Here is a 22,857-nt window from a genome sequence, read left to right on the forward strand (position 1 = left end):
TTGACCTGTGGGAGTCACTAAACCCCAATGTGCCTTGGTTTCCTATAGCACAAGTAACCACCTCCCAGAGATCTCTGGGCAACCAAGCAAAGTAACATTAAAAAGTTCTGTGATGGGGCACCTGGGTGGCTCAGTGGGTTAAGTGTCTGCCTTCGGCTCAGGTCATGATGCCAGGGTCCTGGGATCGAGCTCTGCATTGGGCTTTCTACTCATTGAGGACCCTGCTTCTCCCTCTCCCTCTGCTGCTCCCCCTACTCTGTCTCTCTCTTTCTCTCAAATAAATAAATAAAATCTTTTTAAAAAAAAATAAAAGTCCCGTGATGAAGGACATGTTGTCACCATCTAGGGCTGTGTTACATGGCAGTTCAGCAAGAGAGCGCTCCTGCAGAGCTAACCAGCCCTTCCGAGTCCATGCACACTTCCGAGGGCTCCCTCCCTGCGGTGGGCTCTGCCACTATGACCTCTGACCTCCAGCTACAGAGCAAACCCGGTTACCGTGATCCCTCCAGGACTACTGCCTTCTCCCAAATGAACTTGGGCATCCACAGACCAACAGTGTCCTCCAGGTGTCATCTGCTAGAGGCGACGGGGCCAGCCAAGTTAAGGCCAGACCAGCTACAAGGGTATAAGGGTGACTGAGGCTCTGGGCCAGACACATGTCACATCCCTGTTAGAAGGCCTGGTCTGACAACTTTCAAGGCTGAAGATAGAGGACATGGTTTTGCCCCGGTCACCTGCCTCATTTCCCATGGTGTGGCAGAGCTAGAAGGTTGCTGCGGGCAAGAGAGAAATGATCACCATGAAGAAGTACCTTTGAAATATAGAGTTGACAGATCATATCCTCGCCTGGCTTGATGTCTTTCACCGTCCGGGTGATGAATATACCTCTCCCTTGACTGCCCGAATCGGGCTTACAAATGAATGTCTTATTTTTTCTTGACCTGCTGTAGTTCTGCAAATCTCCCCAGCTACCAGAGCAGCAGGGAGGGAATGAGAGACACCTTTAGCGGGGGGAGCAGTGAAAAGGAACACTAGGTCTTTATTAAAACCAAAAAAACAAAAACAGTAACAACAACAACAAAAAACCACTAAAGCTATCTAATGCGGCAAAACTCTAGAGTCGACAGACACATGTCGGGAGATCTGGCAATAGAAGCGACAGCCACGCACGCACACACATGGCAGAGAGAGGGTGGGCTTTGGAGGAAACTCAGGCCTGGATTTAAACCCAGGTGACGCCACTCACCAGCCCTGTAACCCTGAGCAAGGAAGGGCTTGACCTCTTTAAGCCTCACTTCCATCATCTACACACTGAGGATGAGGACACCTGTCTTGTCTGGAGGTTAATCACGTGACAGAATGCAGGCAAGGTTGCTGATACATGTGACATGCACCATGAAGGTAGCTGTGACCCAAGGATTTTGGCTTTCTGGGTTTGCAGATGGGAGATGTGGAATTCAGCCCGGACAGGTTGTGTGACCTTGGATCAATCAGTCTCCTCCCCTGCTCTAGGCTTCAGCTCTTTCCAGGGAACATCTCCACTCCAGCCAGAGTATCAGAGCACAACTACTCTCCTTGAACACACCCTGAAGACACTATCTTCAGAAGAAAGAAACCAACTTAATGCATTCTGAATCTCAGTCTTGCTACATTTCTTGTCTTGCACTGCAACTCATTGGCATGGTGACCACTGGCGAAGTCACTTCATGGCAGTGTTCCTCAGTGGCCACTAAAATCTGGAGGTGCCCGTTGGTCTGAAGGCAAACATGTTTCCTTCTAAGTTGCTACTAAGTCTTGAAAGTTGTTCTGGACAAGCTAGGGAAGTCTGGGGATCCTGGAGCTCTTGGTTTGGAAAAGTACTGGGCATGGAGGACAGAGTGGGATTCTCACCATGTGAAAAGAATTCTAGTGGCAATGCCTCTCTGCCCCCTCGTCCTTATCCCGAAGACCAGACCCGGGTCACGTTTGTGTCATCTCACCTTTGCTCTGTTTCTTGGTGGTGGGGCCCAGAGCATTTAAAGCCTGGATGCCCGATTTTAAGATGGAAAAGTGAGAAAGGAGACAGGGAAAGGCTGGCTGCCGTTCATGATCCTGCCAGGGACCAGAGGTTAGGCGTCTCTCCCTGCTCCTAATCTGGGCACTAACCACTATCCCACTCCCTCCGGAAGTGCTCACAGTCCTTAAAAATTCAGAAACTGCACAGTTAAAAGGTTGGAACAAGTTCAAAATCAACAGCTTTCAGGGTCAGAACAAATTCTCATCCCAACTGCAGGTGCAGGATCCAAGGCACCCAGCCCTGAAATGTCACCTCATTTTTTATAGCAGAGCCTCGTGTTCTGTTCTCTCAACCTTGGACACACCCTTTATGCCTTCTCTTCCTGAAAGGGAGAGAGAGACGGGAGATCCTTTGGGAAGAGAAAGCAGCACTGGGGAATCTGGAACAAGAGGGAAACGTAAATTGAGGGTGGGTAGTGTGGAAGGGAACACAGGTGGGCGCTCACTCGGCAGGAAGACACCAGGTCCTAGGGAAAAAGTGGAAATCCTTAGGGAACAGCTTCAACATACGACTCATATTCCTGGCCAGCAAGTCCTTGCGGCAGATTTCACTCATCCCTGGGAAGTGATTGATTTTCTGCAAAGGAAGCCAGAATTCATGAACAGTGGTGCCCATGGGAGTACCCATGAGATGTCCTCAGGGGACAGTCGTAAAATTGGGGGCCCACTGGGTAGATACCAGACTTATCCTGAGGATCGGCTCTGCCCCGGATAATACCTGGTAACTTTTCATTTCCATCACCCTCTCCAGCGACACCGAGTAGTCCGTCCAGTAGAGAGTCCAGTCATTGGTCTCCCCTCCTTCTCGAAGGCCATACCGCTGGGCGGCCCTGCGCACTGCCATGGAGTTGGAAAAAGGAAGGCCTGTTAGCCCAGGGAGTGGGGGAGGAGCATGGGGTAGGGAGGTTATGTTTCTCGTTTCTCTCAGACGGTGTGCTGGAGAGAGACGCCTCAGCTCATTGAGCCTGGAAGCCATCTTTTGCCTCGTCTGAACGCACCATTGCCAAGAAAGGAACAAGAAGAGCCATTGAGACATTCGGCCAACACCCAGTGAGCCCCACAGAAGTCTCTCTGGGAAGAATGTTTTACCGCCCTGGCTTCCCCTTGCCAGGAAGTAGGCTTCTGGCTCTCCTCCAAACACCAAGCACAGAATGTTCAGGGAATATAAACTAATCCTTAACATCAGTCAGAGCCAAGCTTAACTAGGAAGGTAAACTGACAGGAAAAAAAAAAAAGTATACGATGCATTTCAAAATCACATATATGCTATTGCGTCCTTCTTCCCCTGTCCCTGTTAGCATTGGTAACACAATTCAAATGCCTTCAAGGGCCTGGGAGAGAAGAAGTGCCAGTGACCCAGGGGAGTCAGCATCAGCCTAAAACATTCAAACTTGAAATAGGCAGAATGACTACTCTGTTCCACAACTCAGTGTAGGTCTGTAGGTTGTCTTCGGTCTGTGGACTGCCTGTCTCTAACTTGTGCTCTAACAAGAAGCAACAACTGCCTTCTCTACAATCAGATCCCAAATCACCCTGGAGAGGAGCTATAGAGAGCTGAAATACACACCACTGGGGCCAAACCCCGTATTTCCTTGGAATAAGATCCCCAACTTCCTCAAATAGTTCATTGAGGACGGAGACAACGGGATGTAGAAACACCCCCATTTCATCCTCAAGAATACACAAGAATGACCCTTCCCAACCCTTTGGGGTAATCCACTGGGTCCCCATCGTGGATCCCTGGAACGCGGGTGCTCACCACTCTCATACCGGCAGGTGGAGAGATTGATCACCAATCATCTGGAAAAGAGAAAAAGGAAAGCAAGACAGAGACAGACACGCTTGCCAGAACGAGCGACCACACCCAGAAGCCTCCGATCACAGGCAGGGCTGCATGAGACCCATCCTGCCACACGAAGCCTGGTCTGACTACCCCCTCGACTGAAGACACAGATCCCAGGGGTGGCAGAGGGGCGGAAGACACGGACTGTACCAGGACCCTGCCCACAGAGGCAGAAATTCTGTATTGCGGTTGTAACTAATTCTGCTTCCGCTTTATATGAACATTATCACCTCCTCAATCCTTTAACTCCAGCGGCCTGTCAGGAATAGGAAGCGAAAATCTTTTGGGCCAAATTACTTCATGGTCTCCCTCCTCTTGCCCCCCACTAAAGGAAGTGGTGAGTTAGAAAGTGGACGAGGGACGCCTGGGTGGCTCAGTCGGTAAGCGTCTGCCTTCAGCTCAGGCCATGATCCCAGGATCCTGGGATCGAGTCCCCCATCCAGCTCCCGGCTCAGCAGGAAGCCTGCTTCTCCCTCTCCCTCAGCTGCTCCCCTGCTTGCGTTCCCTCTATCACTGTGTCTCTCTCTGTCAAATAAATAAATAAAATCTTGAAGGAAGGAAAGAAAGAAAGGAAGGAAGGAAAAAAGAAAGAAAGGGGGAGGACGAGCTTTCTAGTATCAGTGAATCTGAGGAGTGACTCGTTGTCCCTGAATGGAGACATGTCCCTGAATGTAATGGAATAGTAAATAGGAACCAGAATGCAGAAGCCACAGGCAGATCCTAAGAAATCAGCATCAGTTTCATTATTTTTAAAATGTACTAAGTTGGACACCCGAGTGGCTCAGTTGGTTGAGCGGCTGCCGTTGGCTCAGGTCGTGATCCCGGAGTCCTGGGCTCCCTGCTGGGTGGGGAGTCTGCTTCTACCTCTGACCTTCCCCCCTCTCATGCTCTCTTTCTCTCTCTCAAATAAATAAATAAATAAAATCTTAAATAAAATAAAATGTACTAAGTTCCCAGGACAATAAGCACTTCCTTAAAACAAGGAAATTGTCTTTCCCCACACAATTAAAAAAAAAAAAAGCAAGCATTCTAAACACAAATAGAATGAAGATTAGAACAAGGTGTGTTTTGAGATTACACACATCATATTTGATTCTATAAAACAGATCATTGGGGCGCCTGGGGGGCTCAGGCAGTTAAGTGTCTGCCTTCGGCTCAGGACATGATCCCAAGGTCCTGGGATGGATCCTGCAATGGGGAGCAGGGGAGGGGGTGGAGGGACATTCCATGCTCAGCAGAGAATCTGCTTCTCCCTCTGCCTGCCACTACCCCTGTTTGTGCTCTTTCTCTGACAAATAAATAAATAAAATCTTTGAACAATCAATCAATTAATCAAACCTATCACCAGGTAGATTATTCTCACAAGAACTGAAGGGGGTGTGATTTTGAAGACCCCAGGACACAACATCTCTTTAACCTCTCATCAGTGGCCAAAGTCCCCTCCCCTCCAGGTCCCTTCTGCTCCCAACAACACAGATCCCCATTCTCATCTTTCAATCCTAACCTCTTTTTCTTCCTCTTCTTGCCTTGCTGCTGAGCATTCTGAAGCCCCTCTTGCCCCCCAGCATTCTCGCTCACGAAAGCCAGGGTGACGCTTTCTTTTGGATCTTCTTGGGAACTGTCCTCCCGCTCTTCCCAGTCTGCCCCTTCTTCGCCTTCCAAAGGCAGGCACTGGAGCATCTCCCCAGGCTGGGAGGCGGCTCTGGGGAAATCCCCGTGCACCCTGGGGAGAGAGCAGAGGGAGCAGCAGTTACTCGGATCCGCCTGCAGGGGGACCCCCTCCCTTGCTCATGTGGGTGGTAGACCCAGTCCAGACGAGGCACCATCACCCTTTAGAAAATGCCACTCCACCTCCAGGGTTGGTACAAGCTGAGGGAGAGAGCTGATTCCACCTTTTGCCTTTGGGGACGCTGACCTTGGGGACTCACTCAGCCAACCCTGGCTTTGGCTTTTGCCCTCCTGGGATTTTCAGGAGCAGGCTGAGATGCTATGCATGGCACCAGCTGGTAAACAATCTTATTAAAGTGAGTGAGTGTCTGGAGACGGCCTCAGAACCAAGCCCTAAGCCTTCCCAACTGAGGGAGTGAGTCCCACGGGGTGCAGATGGGGTGCTCTGAGGAGGTCTGTTAACTGTTTCGTCGCTACACGGAACCTCCCACGCCCAGCCTGCTGCTGATGGTGAAAACAACGGTCACTCATGGAGTTCAAGGTCAATGCGTAGCTGACTGAACACAGTTCAAGCCCAGGGCCAGAGGGAGACCTTCAGAGATCTCACACACAGCAAAGGTACAGGTGTCTTCCGCACCATGTGATTCAACACAAAAATAAGACCAGATGGCAAAATACCAATAAGGAGGTCCAGCAAAGTTCTTGTCCCTCCCCCATTCCCACAATGACTTCTTTGTCCTTTGCTTGAAATTTCAAATATCAAATTCTTTTCATGGTTTTTAATGCCCCTGCTTCAGTAATCCTTAGGAACATGCTTCGTGTGCCTTTGGCTAGCCCAGAACAGCCCAGATCCAATGAACTACTCCATCTCCTTCACATCTGAGGCTCCTATGACCATAAAGCCAACTTTCTGGGGCTCCTCCTCCTCTTTACCTCCCAAACCCTGCCAACCTCCTCACCATGGCAACCTCTGTCCTTGGATGCCTTTGCCACTTACTACCTGCTCTTCCCTCATCAAGTCTTTGTTTTAAAAAAAAGATAGTAATATCTTTATAATTTATTACAATGAAATCATAAAACAACAAAGGGAGTTTAGAAAAGGATAGGGTGGGAAGTCATTTGTGGCTTTTCTACCCTGGAAGAGCAACTTTGCTCCTTTTGCATATTCTCTTTGATTCTTAATTTCTAAGCATGATTATTCTTCCATAATCGTAACAATAATATAGAAACCATTTTCTATCTGCTTTCCTCCACACACACACACTTATCATATCAGAAACATCCTTTTGGTGGTGACAAAGTTTACATGTTTCCAGTGTTGCACGACTGTGTAATAACACCGCACTGAAGGAATGTGTCTGAATTTGACCGACCATTGCCCTATTGTTGGCCATGTAAGTTGCTTCCAATTTTGCTATTATAGTACTAGCTCTGAAATGCACACTTTCATGTATAGAAGGCCTTTTACCTCTTGAGGATTATTTTACCTAAAATAATATCCAGAATGAGGATTACTAGGTTAATGTAAAAATTATATAGCTTCTGGCTTTATCTATCTATCTATCTATCTATCTATCTATCTATCTTATTTATATCGCCATGTTGTTTCCCAGAGGGACTCCAACAGTCGGGATTACCACCATACGTGATAACAGCAGGCCCAGCAGGTCCACACAATCTCATGGGAATCACATTTCCTCCATACCCACACTTGCTAATTCTCGCCAACATTTTATACTTTCTGGGCCATGTTTTTAACATTACTGCACCCTTTTATGCGTCTCTGCCCCTTTCCCAAACCAAAACTGGGGACTGGAGGGCTCTAACTTGGAGGCTACCTATAAATAACTTAATCAAAAGCCTTTATGTGAGTGTACTTCTTTATGTTTTTCAGAGAGTTACCCCGTACACTGTCACCCTGAATGTTCACAACCATCACCAAGAGAAGGGGCAACCAAGAATCACCATGGGTTTCTCTCTTGCTCAGGAGGGCTGCCACTTAGAGCCAACCCCCTTTATGGTGACACCCAGGCAGGGGGAGAAAGAGTTGTATGCAGCACAACAAACCAATGACACCTGGCCCTTGTGAGTCCGTTTTCCCAGTGACCAGGCACATTCTCATTCAAGAGGACGAAGGTGCCTGAAATCTTGACCTTGAGCTCCTCCCTCGATTTCAGGTAAACGGCCACATCTACTCCCCCAGCCCCTCCACAAGTGGTTTCTGTTTACCAAGCCCTGGAGGAGTGGCTCCATTTACCCAAAGGTTAATGTTAATGGAAGGAGAAAAAACTGACCCTGAATTTGGCCTCTGGAGTTGCGAGTTGTCTCTGCTCTTTCTTGAGTCGCTGCCCAGGTGGTAAGAACAAGTCATGGCTGCTGCTGCTTATCTGCTTCAAAGAGAAAAACAACAGGAAAAGGATCAGATTCTGTTGACTCTTGCACAACGAGAGGGCCCCGGGCACAGAGACCAAGGAGTTGAGCCCATGTACTTCTCAAGGAACTGGTCCCCACAGCATACTTACCTACCCTCCCCCAGATCCTAAGCTGTTCATGACATGAAATCCACATGAATGGTACCCAAGCCGGGCACAAGACGGTAGAGAGCAGTCAATGCCACGTGCATCTCTTTTGGCTTTGCCTTTGGCCCCCTAGCTTTCTCTTCCCCCAGTCCTCTCGTTCCTGTTCCATTCCCAACGCTAAATCCCCGCTGACCTCTCTCAAAGGCTCCTGACAGGGAATATCTTGCTCCAGATTTGCTGGGGTGGGAGTTGGGGGGGGTTGGGGGATTGAGGGAGTTAGTCTGCAGAAATGTTCACTTGACCCACCACTGCGCGTCTTGTTGTAGTTTTTTATTTTTTTTTAAAGATTTTATTTATTTATTAGACAGAGAGAGACACAGCAAGAGAGGGAACACAAGCAGAGGGAGTCAGTGAGGGAGAAGCAGGCTTCCCACTGAGCAGGGAGCCTGATGTGGGGCTCGATCCCAAGACCCTGGGATCATGACCTGAGCCGAAGGCAGACTCTTAACGACTGAGCCACCCAGGCACCCCCTTGTTGTAGTTTTAAATAGAAGTCGTTGCCAGCAACTAGACAATGTAGATTTCTCATAAAAATCCAGACTTCCACTTCTTTTGGGAAAGTAGGGCCCCATTGCTTCATGCCAGCAATCCACAGAGCCAAGTCATGGCTCCTTCTTTGGGTACTTTCCAGTCTGCCCCAGTTCCATCCCGATGGTCTCCCTGATCCTGGAGCCAAGCGACAGCTGTCCTGGTGCTATCCCTTTCCTTACAGTAGCATTAAGAGAGAGGGAACATTTTTGTATGCCCGGATCACTTCTCTCCTTCAGGACAGAGGCCCAGCCTCATGGACCCCTGGTTTGAGCTGTCCTCCTTTAACACATCTCTGGCCCCCAAGTGGCAATGAGTTAAAGCAAAAGCTGCTTGCCCCAGAACCTCTCAGGTCTCCTCCGACTCCACCAGCCTTCTCTTTGCTAGTCTCAGCAGCCACTCCCTGCTAACCTGGGGGCCCCCAAATACTCTCCTGCCCAAAAATTTCATTGTCAAAAGTGATCTTGCAGCCTTGAGGAATCAGAGGAGGAGAGGCACTAAATTTTAAGGACAAAGCCTAAGGAGAATACAAAAGAGTGAAACAGGGGCTGCCAGCATCCCGAGCCATACACATACCCTGTCCAAGGGCCTCTGCAGTCAGAGAAGTGACATTGATTGATTGATTGATTGATTGATTGATTTAAAAAATAGATTCCATGCCCAATGTGGGGCACAACGTGGGACCTGAACTCACAACCCTGAAATCAAGACCTGAGCTGAGATCAAGAGTCAGACACTCAAACAACTGAGCCACCCCAGTGAAGCATCTGATTCTTAGATCTCAGCTCATGGCTTGACCTCAGGGTCATGAGTTCAAGCCTAGTGCTTGGCCCCACACTGGGTGTAGAGCCTACTTAGGAAAAAAAAAAAAAAAAGAATCGGATGCTTAAGCGAATGGGCCACCCAGACACCCCCAGAGATGTGACGTTAAATCCTTGCTAAGAGGCAGCTGAAGTTTCCTTCCATTTTAGTGTGGGCTTTGATCTTGAATCTTCCAAGCCAACAAAGCCAACCAAATCCTGGTCAGACAGCATGAAAATGTACTTCGTTGGCCACCAGGGGGAGGAAATGAGCCTTGGGATGGCTTCATGCAAACATATTGCAGGTTATTTGGAAAATCTCAAAGGAGGAACCATATTTCATTTCCAGTTCTGAAGGGCTCTACAGGTCAACTACACTTCTTACCTCCTAGAGGTGCTGCAGAGCGTGGAAAATATTTAGGGTTTTCTTTTGCAAGGCTGAATTCAAATACAGGTGCCAAGAAACTGGAGGAATGAATCATTTGGAGGTTGATTAAAAACAGAGTAGAGCATGTTAAAACTTTTTGTTTAAAGTTTGTTTTTTTTTAAAGATTTTATTTATTTATTTGACAGAGATCACAAGTAGGCAGAGATGCAGGCAGAGAGAGAGGAGGAGGCAGGCTCCCTGCTGAGCAGATTGCCCGATGTGGGGCTCGATCCCAGGACCCTGGGACCATGACCCGAGCCGAAGGCAGAGGCCTTAACCCACTGAGCCACCCAGGCGTCCCTTTGTTTAAAGTTTTAACTGAGTTTTTTCACCCTGAACTTCAGAGCCTGGATCTTTTTTTGTTTTTCTTTTTGTTTTTTAAGATTTTATTTATTTACTTGACAGAGAGACAGTGAGAGAGGAAACACAAGCAGAGGGAGTGGGAAAGGGAGAAGCAGGCTTCCCGCTGAGCAGGGAGCCTGATGCGGGGCTTGATTCCAGGACCTTGGGATCATGACCAGAGCCGAATGCCCACGCTTAATGACTGAGCCACCCAGGCACCCCAGAGCCTGGACCTTTCTTTCAGTCTGTAGCCCTATACATGGCACCGAAGAGCTATCTTACTGTGTCTGCTTGGGGGCTTTCTTCTCTTCTCACAAATAATATATTTTCCTGCACCTCCTCGCCTTTTCATCTTTTGGTCCTCATTCCCCTACCAGAAGCATCCCTCCGAAGGCTTCCAGTGGCCAACTCTTGGAAAAGGTCAAAGTAGATGGGGGGAGAAGTTGTAGAGGTAAGAACTCTGGATCTTGCTTCCGGTTTTGCTTCTTTGACTTTGTATGCCATAAGAAGCCAAGTTATACCTCCTCCCTTATTTCCTATCTTTTTTTTCTTTTCTTCTTCTTCTTCTTTTTTTTTTTAGAATAGCTGATATACAAGGTTACATTAGTTTCAGGCGTACCCTGATTCCATGTCTTTTCTGCGATTACAGGACCACTAGGAAGATAAAAACTTCACATCTAGAAAAGTGCTTTGAGCTTGAATGTAGGCCGGATAAATTAAGATGCTTTTTATGATCTTTTAGCTTTCCATTCTAGCCACCTTTGAACTTTCAGTACAGGGACTGAATAGGTTCTTAGCAAGACATGGACTGACAAGGGAGGGATGGGGGCGCTCAGTTGCTCAAGGAACAGGCCAGTAAGAAGCCCTGAGAATGACTGCCCCCGTTCCCTGGAAACACTAAGAATCTTGTGGACTCAGATGACATTTTTTATTCTGCAAAAATGGAGAGGAATGGGGCACCTGGGTGGCTCAGTGGGTTAAAGCCTCTGCCTTCAGCTCAGGTCATAATCTCAGGGTCCTGGGATCAAGCCCCACACCGGACGGACGGACTCTCTGCTCTGCAGGGAGCCTGCTTCCCCCCCACCTCTCTGCCTGCCTCTCTGCCTACTTGTGATCTCTGTCTGTCAAATAAATAAATAAATAATAAAATCTTAAAAATACATATATATAAAAAATAGAACAGTAGGGTTGGTGCACCTATTAAATAACTTCTTGAGGTGCCTGGCACAGGCTGGTGCTTAGTAAACGTTAGCTCTCTTCCACGTGGTCCCCAGAAGTAAGTTACATTTTCCCTACTATTCCAATCCCAAAGGAGAACATTCCTCAGGCCTAGAAGAATTCTCCTTCAGGAGATGAGAAATAGGGGTGCCTGGGTGGGTCAGTGGTTAAGAGTCTTCCTCCCGATGGGTCATGATCCCAGAGTCTTGGGATCGAGTCCCACATCGGGCTCCCTGCTCTACAGGAAGCCTACTTCTCTCTCTTCCTCTCCCACTCTCCCTGCTTGTACTCCCTCTCTCCCTGTGTCTCTGTCAAATGAATAAAAAAAAATTTTTTTTAAAGGAGGTGAGAAAGAATACTGGAAGGGGGAGGAGGGCCGGAAAGGAGAGGTAGGAATATTTGCAGAGGGCTGCTCTGGCTATTCAAAACAGAAGTGTCTCTCTGAAAGATTTTTCCAGACAAAGGAAGAAAGGTGATCAGGAGAAGGACCCAGTGATAGGGAAGGAGGAGGCAGAGAGAGTTTTCTGATTCCCAGGATCTCTGGTATCCACGGAACAGCTCCCCGGGCGCACCGGGTTTGGGAAATCGGGGGAGGGCAGGAAGTGAGGGACAGTGGGGACAGGAGGGAATATGGAGCTGGGGAAAGAAGAGTTGGCGTGTGGGCAAGGTCTTGGCATCGGAGTCTTGAGGATGAGAAAGGGAGCGAGGGTCTTTCAGAGGTGAACGCGAGGATGGGGCTGGGAAGAGACGAGCTTCCCCGCCAAGGGAGGGCAGGGACTGGGAGGGTGAGTGGCTTTGGCGGTAGAGCGCCACCGGGGAGGGCGGAGGGGGTAGCCCTGGGGAACTGGGCTTCGAGGGGGATTGGGGGGTATGACGGACCGGGTTTTCGGCGGGGAGACATTAGAAGGCCACAATCGAGGGCCAGCACCGAGTTTGGGGGGCTCTTACCCGCGATTCCTACTCCCGGGTCTTGCCCGGGCTCTGCTGCCGGTACCGCTGGCAACCACACCTGCGGGCCCCCTCCTCCAAAGATTAAGGAGACAGGCTCCCATTGGCTGCCCGACAGCCCGCGTACCCAACCCTCGCTCCTCCTAACTTGGGGTGCGCCCAGCCCTCATGTATTTGCATATAGGGCTTTCTAGGTCGTCGATTGGCCCCAGCGGTAGGCTGCCGTGTCCCCACCTCCCGAATCCAATTAACCGCCCAGCTCTCTGAGAGGGCAGCGCCCGAGGTTGTCCCGGGAGACGCGGAGGACGCTAGGGCCGCGCTCCCAGCGCTCGCGGGCCCCCGCCCTCCCCGGCCGGCGCCGTCGGGGCGTCGTGCACAGGCGCAGCCGGAGCCCCAGGGCCCAGCGGACTCGAACCGCGGTCTTCAGAAGCTGCAGCTGCTACGGAGGGGCCGGCGGTGGGGTTGCGCTGAGCCGGGCGGCTCTGTACCCAGGCCCTCGCGGGAGGGTAAACAACCGAAACCAGGACCGGGGGAAAGCCCTGCAAAGAGCCCTGGATTGAGACCCCAGTCAAGACCTCAGGCACGTGTGTCATTGAACCTCTCTCTGGGCTCAGCGTCTCTAACAGTAAAGTAGCTAATCGCAAACCTGCCAATGAACCGCTCTGGCTTCTTAAATCATGACATCTCAAAGAGTGGAGAGCCTGGCCGAAGAGCGAGAGGGCCGCCCACAGCTCTGGGGTCTTGGCTTCTCCCAGCGACATTTTGGCTGTCGTCTGGCAGGTAGGGAATCTGGATTCAAATAATGTGGTTTCCTTCCGTTTCCACCTGTCTAAGCCCAGACCGATGCGTGCCAGGCTGCCTGCAAAGGACTGAGAGCTGGTAGACCTGGTTCTGCCTGGGTTAGTTCGGGATTGGTGAAAAAGGATCGGTTTAAATTTCCTGAACCACAGTGTTTTTAGGAAACTCTCTTAGGGATCGAGCCAAATATTCTTGTTGCCCATGTCCATCCCTCTCGTTCTGGAGATTTCCAGATGCTTGAATTGATGCTACGGGAATGTATAATTACCACAGTCAGCTGGCCCTCTCGCTCATACACCCCCTAAACCCTGGGGGAAATCTTCAGGCGGGCAGGCTCTGTTCTTGGACATATGGACAGGCCAAAAATTGTGTAAACAAATCTCACTAGGGGCCCATTTTGAAGCCCTAACTCCCACCCCTTAGAGAAGGGATATATGATAAACCTTTATGCCTAGCTATTTGGGCAGTTACTCACTACTGAGTGCTCTCCTATGCAGAGAAATAAACTGTTGCCTTTTGGACCCAAGTTGGAGGAAGTTTTTCTGCCAGCACAGGACACTGCCCTTTTACCTGCTGATCTGCCTGGGCAGGCAAAGTCATGGCTTAGCCTCCAGCAGACAATGAAAGTCTGGTTCAAGATGCTTAAATAGACCCTGGAGGGCCTGAGGTAGAACCTGCAGTCCATCGGCTGCTCTTCCAAAAACCTGTCTGCCATCCTATCCTCTTCCTCTTCCCCCTTCCCTCCAGGTGGCCCTGGGCTATCTTGCCCTTCCCCCTCTCCAGGGCCCAGGAGGCCCAGGTGACTGTCATCAACTGGCCCAGAGCAGATGCTTCCCTAGGACCAACTGTCCCAGCTCTCTTCCCCTCCCCCACCCCGCCTCTTTCTTTCCCCAGTGTCCTACCAATCTGCCCTGCCAAGCTCCTGCTTTGGTCTCGGGTCCCTCTGGAGCAATATTGTGATGGAAATGAGGGAAAGGATGCAGGATGGAGCCGCAAAGATTTACAGCTTCCAGAGGGTTTCCATTAAAATCCCTGACAACTGGTTATTTATGAGAGGGTTGGCGGCAGCGGGAGTTAATAGGCCAGAGGCTGGCACCCCTGTCCTTTCAGGGGTGATGACGGGAACAAACACAGGGTGAACCGTAGACCTGCCCTCACTGGAAAGCAAAGCCGGCTTCAACCCTGTCAGGCATCCCCTCCAGGGCCAGAGTGACAGCCAGGAAATCAGAAAGCATCAGTGATTTGTGCCAGGCAAACCCAAAACAGAAAATTCCCTGAGGTCCGGAGCATCTGGGGGGTTAGGTCGGTTAGGGTCTGACTCTTGATTTCCACTCAAGTCATGATCAGTGGGCGGGGGCGAGGGGGTGGGTTCCTGAGGTTGAACCCAGTGTGGGGCTCAGTGCTCAGCAGGAAGTGTGCCTGAGAGTCTCTCTCCCTCTGCCCCTCCCCTTCATTCCACAAATAAATAAATCTTAAAAGGGGGGAAAAAGGGAAGACAAATCCCCTAGGCAAACACCCGGGGTTTTTCTGGGCCTGGGTGTGAAAGTTTGAAGGAGTATGTTGGAGTCTCCCTTCCAGGAGTCAGAAAATTGGGACTGTGTCCCCTCCCCTGAGCTCAAGAGGCCAGAGGGTACAAGGGGGACAGCAGGACATAGAGGTATGAAACTTGTTTTCGCTGTTTGTTCCTAAGACACCTACCTGACTAGCTAACAAGACAATAACAAAATCCTCAGAATGTGGTTTGCTCTACAGTTGACCCACAGACTCTTTTCTCAGCTTAGGACCCTTCCTCTAAGGTTTTTGTTTTGTTTTGTTTTGTTTTAAATATTCTATTTATTTATTTGACAGAGCTCATAAGTAGGCAGAGAGGCAGGCAGAGAGAGAGGAGGAAGCAGGCTCCCCTCGGAGCAGAGAGCCCGATGTGGGGCTCGATCCCAGGACTCTGGGATCATGACCTGAGCCAAAGGCAGAGGCTTTAACCCACTGAACCACCCAGGTGCCCAAGATGTTGTATTCTTTAAAGTCTTGGTATATGTACCCGGAATGGAATAGGGAGTGGAAATGAGACAAATATTCTTAGAAAATCTTTTTTTCCCCCCATGCCCCAGTTTAGGGGTTTTGATGGTGGTGTCTTGTTTTTTGTTTTTGTTTCTTTGCTTTAGGTCTGCAAGGTATGAGGGCATGTTCTGGAAGTGTGTACAATCACAGAATCAGAATTCCTGTTAAATCAGAAACGCTCTTACAACCGAGTATTTCCCTTGAATTCTATTTTTTTTTTAAAGATTTTATTTATTTGACAGAGAGCTCACAAGTAGACAGAGAGGCAGGCAGAGAGAGAGGAGGGGAAGCAGGCTCCCTGCTGAGCAGAGAGCCCGATGTAGGGCTCGATCCCAGGACTCTGGGATCATGCCCTGAGCCGAAGGCAGAGGCTTTAACCCACTGAGCCACCCAGGCGCCCCTTGAATTCTATTTAGAAAAGGAAATCAAGGCCCAGAAAAATGTAGTGGCTTGACCAAGGCCTCGCAGTGAGTTCATAGAACCCACTACTCCCTCCTTCACACAATCTTACTACCGTTACTGGTGAAACAGAAACAGAGACTGCTGGCCAGCACTCCCACTTTGCTGTGTAGCTGATGGGGCTGACAGAGCCCCAGGGAATGGGGCTGCTTGCCCTCGAGCAATGGAACTTCTGGGCTTCTGCCTTTATCTTGTCCTTTGTCATCTTCCCCTTTTCCTTCTGGGGGAAACCACTCTCCCTGAAATGAGCTGTTCATGATTGTTTTCAGCCCATCCTCTTCTTGGTGTGGATGGATCTTGGAAGCAAGTTCTATAGAAAGTGTCCTTTTGCATGTGAAGTCCAAAGTGCGTTACTTGAATACTTCCTGTGTGCAAAGCAGTTTGCCGGACACCTTGGGAACCAGACAGACACACGCACTAATGTGTGTACCACATGTAGCCGAAAGACCCCCTGCGGTCACACTTGCCTTTTTATTTTTCTTCAAAGAGCTTGGAGCATCCATTTCCTGTGAACATTTATTTTTGGTGGGTCCAACAAAACATGTGTGCATAAAATGAGTATATAGTATGAAGTCCTCTTTCTTGCACAGTGGTATCATTTTATACGTAAAAAAAATAGTAGTATATAGTCTAATCCAGACTTACAAGCAGTTAAATTCACATAGAATCTTTGCTCTTTAAAAATTATTTAATGAAGGGGCACCTGGGTGGCTCAGTGGGTTAAAACCTCTGCCTTGGGCTCAGGTCATGATCCTAGGGTTCTGGGATCGAGCTCTCTGCGCAGCAGGGAGCCTGCTTCCTCCTCTCTCTCTACCTGCCTCTCTGCCTACTTGTGATCTCTGTCTGTCAAATAAATAAATAAAATCTTTAAAAAAAATTATTTAATGAAGAACTTAAATATTCAATGGTTAGAGAATGGTGAAGTAAATTATGGTAAAATGGTTTATTGTTGGGGCACGTGGGTGGCTCAGTCATTAAGCATCTGCCTTGGGCTCAGGTCATGATCCCAGGGTCGAGCCCCACATCGCTTCTTCCTCTCCCTCTGCCCCTCCCCCCACTCTTGCTATATATCTCTCTCTCTCTCCCAAATAAATAAAATCTTTAATTTAAAAAATGTGCACGTGTTAAAGATTTTATGTAACTCAGTCAGTGAGGGAACCAACGGTTCTGCTAGTTTAAAAAAAAGCAGCGCAATTTGCCTGGCAAAAGGAATATTGAAAGAAATTGTAAATGGATACAAAAACTGCCTCCCCCCCACCCCCCCAAGGGAAGGAGGGAAAACAGTCAAACCTCTGTCAGACCAGACAGGAATTCCTTGCCTGTCAGTTACCTACAATTTACAGAGTTGTAAAATAATTCTTATAGAATCAATTCACATCAGCTAATCAAGGGAGGGGGGTCCAACAGAGAGGTTTTTCTCTACAGACAGCAGTTTTGAAAGTATGGGTGGGATTAAGAAATCTCTCTCTCTCTCCCTTTTAGTTTATTTAACATTGTGTTTTAAAACAGCCCTCCCAAGTTCTTACAGGGACCCCTGCAAAACACCTTTATTTTTTTTTTTTTAAGATCATATTTATTTGTCACAGAGAGAGATCACAAGTAGGCAGAGAGACAGGCAGAGAGAAAGGGGGAAGCAGGCTCCCTGCTGAGCAAAGGATGGGGGTGGTGTGGGTTCAGGGTTCAATCTCAGGACCCTGAGATCATGACCTAAACTGAAGGCAGAGACTTAACCCACTGAGCTGCTTAGGTGCCCTGCAAAGCACCTTTAAATATTAACATTCCCTGAAGTGTGTAACAGGTGACTTGGTTTGCCCACATATTCTAGAAACACGGGATTAAGGTGAGGCATACCGGCTCCTGTTTCTCCAGAAGGTTATAAAACATCATACTTGACCTGCACATGGAGAAAACCCAACAGCATCCTAACCTAGTTAGTAGTCTCCTTCTTTCCAATGATTGTTCAGTCCTTCTCTTTCGCAAATCCAGGCATAGAAACTCTCTGTACTCTGTAAGGCATCTAGTTGCAGAGTTCTAGGTGGGTTACAGAGACAGCAAGCTTCAAGGATAACATTCCTCCCTCGCCCTCTTTTTTCATGGAGTTGAGAGTCCAAAGGCCAGAGTCATTGCCACTGGGTAGAGCCGGGCAGGGCTGGAGCTGAGGGCAGAAGTGAAAGTAAGCAGCTACTACTGCTGCGTGGACACCTTGTAGGCTGCCTGCCTCTTCTCCCCATAGTCCACTCCCCTGTCACCCAGATGCTCCAGATACGCACCAGCAAGGACAGTGAGCATGTATGTCTGTTTAAACTGCAGTTGCAGGAGCACCTGGGTGGCTCAGTCGGTTAAGCGGACTCTTGAATGTGGCTCAGGTCATGATCTCAGCGTCATGAGATCGAGCTCTGAGTAGGGCTTGAGAACAGGCAGAACTCTGCTTGGGATTCTCTCCCCCATCCCTCTTCTGTCCCTCTCCCTGCTCGTGCACTCTCTCTCTCTCTCAAATAAATAAATAAAATCTTTTAAAAAATAAATTTCTGGGGCACCTAGGTGGCTCAATCATTAAGTGTCTGCCTTCGGCTCAGGTCATGATCCCAGGGTCTTGGGATTGAGCCCTGCCTTGGGCTCCCTGCTCTGCCAGAAGCTTGCTTCTCCCTCTCCCACTCCCCCTGCTTGTGTTCCCTCTCTCGCTGTGTCTCTCTGTCAAAAAAATGAATAAGATCTTTGAAAATAAATAAATAAATGAATGAATTTCATTTGAATAGAGAATTTCCACGTCTGTTTGGCTTCCCTATACGTACATACATATCCTATTAAATCTGATTTTCTCCCATAAAATAAATTTAAACTCCATAAAAAACCCAGTTCCCAGTTGGAATAGCCACATTTCAAGCACTCGGTAGCCACATGTGGTTAGTGGTTACCAGATCAGATAGTGTAGGTAAGGAGCATTTCCGTCTCTGCAGAGAATTCTACTGGACAACACTGCTGTAGATGACTATTCCCTCTGTGTCAAATTTTGTTCCCATCCCTTTTTCTGTGGCCAAGCTTGTTATTCAAGTAAATCAAATGTCTCCTTTGATAAAGACTCTTTGACCAAATTTTAGTCACTTAGGCTCCTCTGAGCCCTCTTCTGGATGAGGCCTCAACCTGGGCTTCTGTGTCTGTCTTTGCCAAGTCTGCAGGTGGGGTCCAGGGGTGCAAGGACACTGGGTTCTGGGACCCCCCAAACAGACCAGGTGCTCACCACTGACAAAATCCAAAGGCAGAGAGACAAGTCATGGAGAAACAAGAAAGGGATTTATTTCAGGGAGGCCAACAAGAGGAAGACAGTGGACAGTCTCAAGGACCGTCTCCAAAGTCCTGAAAATAGTTAAGAGGTTTAGATAGGGAAAATGTGAGACGAAGGTCGGTGGGTACAAACAGGTGGGCAGTAAAGGTCAGGTCGATCATTGTCTTGGGAGTTAGTCATGTTGGGTCCTGCTGGCTCTGGGTGGTCCTTGTAGCTTGGAGAGGGTTGGGGTAGTTTCAGTTCCCATAGCGGGATGCTTTGCCTGCAGGGTCTTTTGCCTGAGTTAAGAGATAGGTGGGAAAGAACTTAATTAGAAAGTACAGACTGAGGTCAAAATGGAGGTAGTTGAAATCCTCTTTCAAGTCCAATTTCAGCAAAAATCAGCTTAGAGGGACACCTGGGTGGCTCAGTTGGTTGGACGACTGCCTTCGGCTCAGGTCATGATCCCAGGGTCCCAGGATCGAGTCCCACGTCGGGCTCCCAGCTCCACGGGGAGTCTGCTTCTCCCTCTGACCTTCTCCTCGCTCATGCTCTCTCTCACTGTCTCTCTCTCAAATAAATAAATAAAATCTTTAAAAAAAAATCAGCTTAGAGAGAATCCTTTTTTTTTTTTTTTTAGGATTTTATTTATTTATGTGACAGAGAGACACATCGAGAGAAGGAACACAAGCAGGGAGAGTGGGAGAGGGAGAAGCAAGCTTCCCAAGCAGCAGAGAGCTAGATGTAGGGCTCGATCCCAGGACCCCAGGATCGCAACCTGAGCTGAAGGCAGACGCTTAATGACTGAGCTACCCAGGCGCTCCAAGAATCCTTATTCTTTTTTTTTTTTTTTTTTTTAAAGATTTTTATTTATTTATTTGACAGAGAGAGATCACAAGTAGACAGAGAGGCAGGCAGAGAGAGAGAGAGAGGGAAGCAGGCTCCCTGCTGAGCAGAGAGCCCGATGCGGGACTCGATCCCAGGACCCTGAGATCATGACCTGAGCCGAAGGCAGTGGCTTAACCCACTGAGCCACCCAGGCGCCCAAGAATCCTTATTCTTGAAATTTGATCAATCCTTAGTCTGCCTTCAGCAAGAATCCTATTAAACCAGTTCAGGAAGAATCTCCCATTCTTTTTTTTTTTTTTTTTAAGATTTTATTTATTTGGGGTGCCTGGGTGGCTCAGTTGGTTAAGCAACTGCCTTCAGCTCAGGTCATGATCCTGGAGTACCAGGATCAAGTCCCACATCCGGCTCCCTGCTCGTCCGGGGAGTCTGTTCTCTCTCTGACCTCTCCCCTCTCACACTCTCTCTCTCTCAAATAAATAAAATCTAAAAAAAAAAAAAAAGAGAGAGAGTTCTGGAGAAAAAAAAAAGATTTTATTTATTTGTCAGAGGGAGAGATAGAGAGCACAAGCAGGGGGAGCAGCCGGCAGAGGAAGAAGCAGGCTCCCCAACAAGCAAGGAGCCAGATGCGGGACTCAGTCCCAGGACTCTGGGATCATGACCTGAGCTGAAAGCAGATGCTTAACTGACTGAGCCACCCAGGCATCTCAGAATCCCCCATTCTTGAGGTCTCCTCTTGTAATTTTCCATCCATTGACTCCCTCATCCTCCCTGACTGCTGTAAATCTCCACTTGTCCTCATTTTTTTGGGAACTAAGCACAGTCTCTCTCCCCTTTTGTAATGTTCTTATTGTAATCATCCCAAATAAAATTTTCCTTACTGTTTTAATAGGCTTCAGAATAACTTTTTCTCTAACACCTTTTTTTGAAGCTTTAAAATTAATGCCATGCTACCTTAACACTGTGTAATCCCTCTTATAAAGCCACTATCATGTGGTATCATACTCATTTATGCCCTGGTCTTCCCTTATGGATTACTGAACTCTGGTAAAGAGTCTAGTGAGTGTCACGATTAGGACCCAAGTTGCTTGAATCAGAATGCTTGGTACAGACCCTTCTGATAACACTAGCCAGGTGAGCCTGTGCAAGTAACTGTACATCTCCAATTGTCTCAATTGTCTCATCTGTGAAATGGGGATAATAAAAGGGCTTCCCTTATAAGGAGTAAATGAGAAAACGCACTGTTTCAGGCACAGAAAACTACTCCCAGCCCCAGTCTGTTTGTCTCCATTCCTAACACTTGAAGATAGAAATGGAGGTGTAGGTGTGAATATCAATTCCCATTCCTTCACTACCCAGATCTAAACGGTTGTACTTGCAGCCCTCCCTTGACACTCCTATCAGAAATAAATCAGACTAATTAATTTTTTATTCTATGCTATCAAATTTAGCTTCCCAAAGTATCACCAAAACAACCTACTGATAAGACAAAACTGAGGGAAGCCTGGGTGGCTCAGTTGGCTGAGCACCTGACTCTTGATTTTGGCTCAGGTCATGATCTGAGGGTCCTGGGATCCAGCCCTCTGTTGGGCTCCATGCTCAGCGGGGAGTCTGCTTCAGGATTCTCTCTCTCCCTCTGCCTCTCCCCTCCTCGAAAAAATAAATCTTTTTTGTTGTTGTTAATTAACATATAAGGTTTTATTATCCTCAGGGGTACAGGTCTGTGAATTGTCAGGCTTACACACTTCACAGCATTCACCATAGCACATATCCTCCCCAACGTCCATAACCCAACCACCCTCTCCCTATCCCCCCACCCCCCAGCAACCCTCAGTTTGTTTTGTGAAATTAAGAGTTTCTTATGGGGGACCTGGCTGGCTCAGTTGGTTAAGCAACTGCCTTCAGCTCAGGTCATTATCCCAGCGTCCCAGGATCGAGTCCTGCATTGGGCTCCCAGCTCCACGGGGAGTCTGCTTTTCCCTCTGACCTTCTCCTGGCTCATGCTCTCTCTCACTGTCTCTCCCTCAAATAAATAAAATCTTAACAACAACAAAAAAAGAGTCTCTTATGGTTTGTCTCCCTCCCAATCCCATCTTGTTTCATTTTTTCCTTCCCTATCCCCCTCAACCCCCCCGCCACGTTGCCTCTCAAATTCCTCATATCAGGGAGATCATATGATAATTGTCTTTCTCTGACTGACTTATTTTGCTCAGCGTAATACCCTCTAGTTCCATCCACATCATTGCAAATGGCAAGATTTCATTTCTTTTGATGGCTGCATAATATATATATATATATATATATTTATATTCCTTATCAAGGATAAGGAATTCCCTCTAATGACTTTATTCTTATTGTATTTAAGAACACTACCTTAGCAGAGTTAATGCTAAATGTTATATATACACTACATCTTCTTTATACACACACACACACACACACACACACACACTACATCTTCTTTATCCATTCATCTGTTGATGGACATCTCGGCTCTTTCCATAGTTTGGCCATTGTGGACATTGCTGCTATAAACATTTGAGGACACTTGCCCCTTCGGATCACTACATTTGTATCTTTAGGGTAAATACCCAGTAGTGCAATTGCTGGGTCGTAAGGTAGCTCTATTTTCAACTTTTTCAGGAACCTCCATACTGTTCTCCAGAGAAGCTGCACCAGCTTGCATTCCCACCAACAGTGTAGGAGGGTTCCCCTTTCTCCGCATCCTTGCCAGCATCTGTCATTTCCTGACTTGTTAATTTTAGCCATTCTGACTGGTGTGAGTGATATCTCATTGTGGTTTTGATTTGTATTTCCCTGATGCCGAGTGATATGGAGCACTTTTTCATGTGTCTGTTGGTCATCTGGATGTCTTCTTTGCAGAAATGTCTGTTCATGTCCTCTGCGCATTTCTTGATTGGATTATTTGTTCTTTGGGTGTTGAGTTTCATAAGTTCTTTATAGATTTTGGATACTAACTCTTTATCTGATATGTCGCTTGCAAATATCTTCTCCCATTCTGTCAG

General features: G+C 48.0%; 2 protein-coding genes across 6 annotated transcripts in view; one reads left to right on the forward strand and one right to left on the reverse strand.

Moving 5' to 3' along the window:
- The window catches only part of TTLL6 (tubulin tyrosine ligase like 6), a 32,286-nt gene extending 19,583 nt beyond the window's left edge, over nucleotides 1-12,703 (reverse strand). The window contains exons 1-8 of one of the 3 annotated variants that reach the window (XM_047709090.1): nucleotides 12,409-12,703; nucleotides 9,859-9,938; nucleotides 7,861-7,956; nucleotides 5,403-5,621; nucleotides 3,815-3,852; nucleotides 2,774-2,892; nucleotides 2,502-2,632; nucleotides 812-968 (exon numbers count right to left, since the gene is read on the reverse strand). In XM_047709090.1, the coding sequence (XP_047565046.1) occupies nucleotides 812-968; nucleotides 2,502-2,632; nucleotides 2,774-2,892; nucleotides 3,815-3,852; nucleotides 5,403-5,621; nucleotides 7,861-7,937 (741 nt within the window). In that variant the 5' untranslated portion in view covers nucleotides 7,938-7,956; nucleotides 9,859-9,938; nucleotides 12,409-12,703. Of the gene's footprint in view, nucleotides 1-811; nucleotides 969-2,501; nucleotides 2,633-2,773; nucleotides 2,893-3,814; nucleotides 3,856-5,402; nucleotides 5,622-7,860; nucleotides 7,957-9,858; nucleotides 9,939-12,408 lie in introns of those variants that run through there. The other 2 variants (XM_047709091.1, XM_047709092.1) reach the window with 2 other exon arrangements.
- Nucleotides 12,704-13,042: 339 nt separating this feature from the next.
- CALCOCO2 (calcium binding and coiled-coil domain 2) overlaps nucleotides 13,043-22,857 on the forward strand; it is a 40,476-nt gene continuing 30,661 nt past the window's right edge. The window contains exon 1 of one of the 3 annotated variants that reach the window (XR_007123428.1): nucleotides 13,043-13,188. The gene's annotated coding sequence lies outside the window, so the exon portion shown is untranslated. The remainder of the gene's footprint in view (nucleotides 13,189-22,857) is intronic. The other 2 variants (XM_047707695.1, XM_047707694.1) reach the window with 2 other exon arrangements.

The sequence above is a fragment of the Lutra lutra genome, chromosome 16, assembly GCF_902655055.1.
Source record: "Lutra lutra chromosome 16, mLutLut1.2, whole genome shotgun sequence".
Lineage (NCBI taxonomy): Eukaryota > Metazoa > Chordata > Mammalia > Carnivora > Mustelidae > Lutra > Lutra lutra.